Source organism: Pantherophis guttatus, chromosome 4 (assembly GCF_059756535.1).
Source record: "Pantherophis guttatus breed Tessera chromosome 4, ASM5975653v1, whole genome shotgun sequence".
NCBI classification, from domain to species: domain Eukaryota; kingdom Metazoa; phylum Chordata; class Lepidosauria; order Squamata; family Colubridae; genus Pantherophis; species Pantherophis guttatus.
In genome coordinates this window covers 13,327,973-13,334,641 of record NC_142066.1, presented here as the reverse complement: position 1 = coordinate 13,334,641, position 6,669 = coordinate 13,327,973, and the positions used below count along the sequence as shown (strand labels likewise).

The window sequence follows — 6,669 nt, the reverse complement described above, 5'->3', positions numbered from 1 at the left end:
TTAAAAATATCCCATAATTAAACAAATTAAAATTAGTGTTTAAAATTTAAATTTAAAAATTTTAAAAGGGAGAAGATTTAGGCCAGGCCATGTCACGTGAAGCACATCTTCAGGTATTTTCGTCCATCTGGAGTTCTAGGATGGTTGGCCTTGACTGGATGTAAACAACTCCACTCAGCAGTGTAGTAATTCTTGAGAGCTTTTTAACTAAAATCTTCCTTTTAGTTCACATGGGCCTTCACCTCATCAGCTCACTTCCCAAACCCAAATGCCATGCCCCCCTATCAGAGTTTGCAGTAGAAATCAAATCCAGAAAGCACACACAGGTAAACAGATTCAGCAGGATTCATTAACTTCTTTATATACATATAATATATGAAGATAAATGTACAATACCAATATAGATTCTTCTTCAATGTAGTAGCAATTACAAGCAAAACACAAGGCATGAGAGAACAGTTAATTTCATTTCAGCAGAGCAGAATAGTTTCAGTTTCTCTGCACAGACTCAGAAGCTGCAGACTAAGACACGTCCTGGCTCCAGTCTGTCTCAGCTCCCATTGGCTGACTTAGTTGCTATGCATATACATTGGCTGACCTTGTTACCATGTTCTATTCCAGTTGATGAATATACTCTGACATCCCCTCCCTGTTACTATGGCAGCCAATAGCAAGGGCATCAAAGTAAAAACCCATGCTGGAGATCCGGCTGACACTCAGGAAGATATTGTTTTTCAAGTAAAAGCCATCTGGAAAAATGATTCTCATATTCCTTGCTGTTTAGGGCAAGTGTCCTCCTGAAATTCAGTAACCTACTATAGGAGACATTGCACACAGATCTCCATAGATCTTGGCCAGTAGTGGGATTCCAAATCTTTTCCTACCATTCTATGAGAGTGTGCTTTGTGCACAGCACTCAAAGACCACCCTTGGTGTCAGCGCTGATGAACTGAGCTGTTGTCTAGCTCAGCTGAGGCATGATAATTGCTCTGCTGCGCGAATCAGCTGAGCTAAAAAACAAGGGAATATAGAACAGGGAACGGCAGGAGGGTGAGGCCAACCAGAGGTGGTATTTGCCAGTTCCCCAAACTACTCAAAATTCTGCTACCGGTTTGCTCAAACTGGTCTGAACCGGCTGAATTCCACCTCTGAACTTGGCAAGAGCACAAGAGAAAGCAGCAGTATTTTACCATGTCTTTGCTTTTCTGGAAAGTGTAAGCTTCATTGCAAGAATATTCTTGTAAATGAAAAAGGTTTCATAATTATTGTCTCTGCTGCATTTATACAGCAAATCTATTACTTATTATTATCTGCAAATCTAACTTTAGAATGAGGTGGGGTGGCTCAGTGGCTTAATGATGCTGGATATGATTTGTGCTCTAGCGTTTTGAGTTCTAGCATTATGTGTTGAGGTGAGTTCCTGTCACTTGCCTCAGCTTCTGTCCACCTAACAGTTCAAAAGCATATTCTATGCAAGTAGAGAGATAGGTACCACTTCGGTGGGGAGATGAGTTGGTGCTCTGTGCAGGCAGTCAGATTCCTGACTGATATGAACCTTCCTGGTTGCGATATCCATTTGTAAGGCAACTCCAGGAGGAGAGGGAACTTTGGGTCACACTGCAGGAAATGCTGCTCATCTTTCTCTTTGGCGTGAAGCCAGCTCATCCCCCTCTGACATATCTTGGGAAGCATGCAAGCGTGTCTTATAACAGAGCTGGAACCTTAGCAAACCAAACTACTGTGGTCTTCTGGCTACTGTAACAATGCCACACACTAATAATAGAATGTTACATTTCTCAAGTTTAGTGAATAAAGTCAGGAAACAACAATGTTTATTTAAATTACAACATCAAAAAATTTTGTGCATCATGGGAAAAGCACATGCCAATACATTCAGAAAAGATATGAAATACACTTTTAAAACATACAGTCATGTATAAACTCTCCATTAAAATAGTTGCTAGATAATTTACTTTTCTTTCTCTCATTGTTTTTCCCTACAGTACATGCCTCCATTGAGATCTCTTCACAAATTGGTCTTGTTGGAGGCAATGGAAATACAGCAAGCAAATATGACATCTTCTAAAGCAGAGGTGTCAAACTCAAGGCCTGCGGGCCAGATCTGGCCCACGGGCTGCTTAGAACTGGCCTGTGGGACCACCCTGGAAACAGTGAAGGACCAGCCCGCAGTGCCTCTGTCAGCAAAAACAGAGCTCGAGAGGGCCACATGTGGCCCTCCCAGGCTCCATTTTTGGCTGCAATGGCCTCCTGCAGCCCTCTGCCAGTGAAAATGGGGGGGGGGGTTCATTTTTGCTGGAAGAGGGCTGCAGGAAGCCATTGTGGCTGAAAACTGAGCCTCAACGAGTGATGTCTATCAAGCTGGCCACACCCACCCTGGTCACCCCCCGGCCTCCGAAGTCAAACACAACCCTGATGTGGCCCTCAATAAAATCGAGTTTGACGCCAATGTTCTAAAGAGACATCATGAAGAGTATAATTTGCTGGAATTCCTAGTCTTTTTTGTCCAAGAGAGCAGGGGTACCTGAGGCTACCTTGTCTCCCCGAAAATAAGACTCTGTCTTATTTTAACTTACTGTGTATGGTTTGCCAATTGCACAGTGGCAGATAGGACAGCGCTCCAGAGAATCAACGTCATTGCCCAGAGGATCACTGGTTGCCCTCTCCCCACTTTGGAAGAGCTTTATAGCTCCCGCTGCCTTAAGAAAGTTCAAAACATTCTTCAAGATCCATCTCATTTTTTTGAACTATTACCATCTGGCAGTCGGTATAGGACAATAAAAATAGGCTGAAAACAGCTTCTATCCCAGATCAGAAACTATACTGAATTCTACTCTATAGTGCAATATTAATGCAATGTCAGGGGTTTTCAATTCAATTGTATAGTATAGTATAGTATAGTATAGTATGGTATGGTATGGTATGGTATGGTATGGTATGGTATGGTATGGTATGGAATGGAATGGAATGGAATGGAATGGAATGGAATGGAATGGAATAGAATAGAATAGAATAGAATAGAATAGAATAGAATAGAATAGAATAGAATAGAATAGAATAGAATAGAATAGAATAGGAGTTGGAAGGGACCTTGGAGGTCTTTTAATCCAACCCCCTGCTAGGCAGGAAACCCTACACCACTTCAGACAAATGGTTATCCAACATCTTCTTAAAAACTTCCAGTGTTGGAGCATCCACAACTTCTGGAGGCAAGTTGTTCCACTGATTAATTATTCTAACTGTCAGGAAATTTCTCCTTAGTTCTAAGTTGCTTCTCTCCTTGATTAGTTTCCATCCATTGCTCCTTGTCCTGCCCTCAGGTGCTTTGGAGAATAGCTTGACTCCCTCTTCTTTGTGGTAGCCCCTGAGATATCATGTCTCCCTAGTTCTTCTTTTCATCAAACTAGACATACCCAGTGTACCCAGTGTACCAGTGGTGAAATTCAATTTTTTTTACTACCGGTTCTGTGGGCATGGCTTGGTGGGTGTGGCAGGGGAAGGATACTGCAAAATCTCCATTTCCACCCCACTCTGGGACCAGCCAGAGGTGGTACTTGCTGGTTCTCCAAACTACTCAAAATTTCCACTACCGGTTCTCCAGAACCTGTCTGAACCTGCTGGATTTCACCCCTGCAGTATACCCAGTGTACCCAGTGTACAGAATGTGAAGGATGTGTGTTTTTACATGTATAATGTACACTGAAGATAGCATTTAATTTCATTGAGCAAGGTGCAGTGACACTAAACTAAACTAAACTAAACTAAACTAAACTAAACTACATCTGAATTCCGTCTGGAAATGATGTCGTCAATTTGACTATTCACCATATTTCTTTTTTTTTTTAAAAAAAAAGTTTTAAAATGTCTTGGGTATACTTCCTGTTGCCTACTCTGGATTACCAACCCAGAATTTCAGCAGAGCCCTTTTCATCTCCTTGTTCCTAAGCGTATATATCAATGGGTTCAACAAAGGAGTGATGGTGGTGTAGAACATGCTTACCACACTATCCATGGAGTCCTGAGAAGATGGCCTCATATAATGATAAAACACAGGCAGGAAATAAATGCACACCACCGTAAGATGGGCAGTGCAAGTGGAGAAGGCTCTGCGTTGACCTTCACTGCTAGTGATCTTCAAAATGGCTGTGATGATGTAAGCGTAAGAGGCTAGGATGAGGAGAAAGCAGGTCATCGTTATGAAGTTGATGTCAACAATGAACATCAATGCGTTGAGTTTTATGTCCACGCACGCCAGCTTAAGGATGGATGGAATGTCACAGAAGACATAGTCAATGTAATTATCCTCTCCGTAAGGCGCATGAAAAGTGATCGAGGTCTGAAATGCAGAATTGAGGCTGCCTCCAATTATGGTACCCAAGGAGAGGGTGAGACAGGTTTTCCAGCTCATGAGGTTGCCATAGTGGAGGGGTTTACAAATGGCCAAGAAGCGGTCGTAACCCATCAAGGTGTAAAGAAAACATTCTGCACACCCGACAGAGTTAAAAAAGAAGACCTCTGTCACGCATCCAGGAAAAGAAATGATTTTCCCTCTGGAACTGAACCCTGCAATCACTTTGGGGACCACCACAGCTGAGAAGACCATGTCCAGGATGGAGAGATGGCAGAGGAACCAGTACATGGGCTTGTGCAGTTGAAGGTCAAAGATCACCACCAAGATGATCATAGAATTCCCAGAAATGGTGAGTGCAAACATAGTGGAGAAGAAGAGAATCAAGGGGACCTTTAAGTCTTCTGTACAAGGAAACCCAGAGAGGATAAATTCATTTGGGGCTGTTTGATTCAGACACTCCATGTAGTACTTTTGTTTTACTTTTGTTCACCTAACCTGTGGGGCAGATGAGATATGTTAATAGAATAGAATAGAATAGAATAGAATAGAATAGAATAGAATAGAATAGAATAGAATAGAATAGAATAGAACAGAGTAGAGTAGCGTAGAGTACAGTAGAATAGAGCTGAGTAGAGTAGAATAGAGTAGAGTAGAGTAGAGTAGAATTGAGTAGAGTTGAATTGAGTAGAGCTGAGTAGAGCAGAGCAGAGCAGAGCAGATCAGAGTAGAGTAGAGTAGAATAGAATAGAATAGAATAGAATAGAATAGAATAGAATAGAATAGAATAGAATAGAATAACAGAGTTGGAAGGGACCTTGGAGATCTTCTACTCCAAGAAGGCAGGAAACTCAAATCCACTTCAGACAAATTGTTATCCAATCTCTTCTTTAAAACTTCCAGTATTGGAGCATTTACAACTTCTGGAGGCAAGTTGTTCCACTGATTAATTGTTCTAACTGTCAGGAAATTTCTCCTTAGTTCTAGGTTGCTTCTTTCTCTTTGTTTAGCTTCCACCCATTGTTCTTGTCCTGCCCTCAGGTGCTTTGGAGAATAGCTTGACTCCCTCTTCTTTGTGGCAGCCCCTGAGATATTGGAACACTGCTATCATGTCTCCCCTAGTCTTTCTTCTCATTAAACTAGACATACCTAATTCCAGCAACCAAGTATAGAATGATAAAATGAGTTATCTTAAGTCTCAATGTGTGAGATGCCCTTTAAGAGTTAAGGATGTTCCTGAAAGAACTTGTATCTGGCCATGAAAAACAAGATTCTAAAGTCTAAAATCTTGCCTACAAATGTATGGATCCAGACAGTGCATCCATAATGGACCAACCCTGAACTTGTGGAAGAGAAACGCTCCTTATGTCTCAAAATTCTATGTTATTTGGAAAGAAATAAGAGCTGGAAAGTATTACCAAGTTGAAATACACGTCTGTGTTTATCTTGTCCATATTTAAATAAGGTCGGGTAGATTGGGTTATAATTCTTTTAGAGCTGTATCATAGAGCTGTCCAAAATGTCTTCTCCTTTACTTATCAGTTGGCTGACCATATCGCATCCTGTCTCAGCAGCAAACGGGATACACCTAATCAATATATATAAAAGCCGAATATCACTCACTCATCACAAAATCTCCAGAACCGCAAAGCCTATAAACTTGAAATTTGGCACGTATGTTCCTCTTGGCTTCTAGGTGCTTGCTAAGAAAGGATTTTTCGAAATGACCATCAGAACATTAGTATTTCATATACAATATTATTGTATTATATTCAGATGCTTATATTCACTTGCTTTGATGCTAAAGAGCGAGATGTTCTACTCCCCCGCCCCGCCTGAAAAGAACTCTGTTCCAACTGCCAATTGCCTTATATTAACACACTCTGATGCTAAGGAGTTAGACATTCTACTCCCCCTCTCCCCCTGAAAATAACTGTTCCAACTGCCAGTTGTCTTATAGTAACATGCTCTGATGCTACGAAGTTACACATTCTACATTAAGTTTCAGGCTTTAAGTGGCAATTTATCAAGCCTGGTCACATAATTTTGTAGCGAAGCACAGGCGTTATTTATGTCTGTTCCAATAGAAGAGACTGTTTATACCTCTCCTAATCTTGTTGGACTCTGGATAATGAACAATGGTAGTTTTGTCTCAGGAATAAGCATTGACCAACAACTTGGGCTGCAAGAGAGCCAGTGTCACCAACTCAGCTGGTGAGGACAGAAATGTCAGAGAGAGAGATCATTTTCAAATCATTTGCCAGATAACCCCTTGAGAAGAACCGAAGGCCACCAAGCAAAAT

The 6,669-nt window shown here is 41.3% G+C and overlaps 1 protein-coding gene across 1 annotated transcript; it reads right to left on the bottom strand.

Annotated features, from left to right (window-relative positions):
* Positions 1 to 3,904: 3,904 nt before the first annotated feature.
* Positions 3,905 to 4,831, bottom strand: LOC117658799 (olfactory receptor 10G6-like). The gene has a single exon (XM_034406898.1). It carries the CDS (start codon positions 4,829 to 4,831, stop codon positions 3,905 to 3,907), a length of 927 nt encoding a protein of 308 aa, XP_034262789.1.
* Positions 4,832 to 6,669: the final 1,838 nt, after the last annotated feature.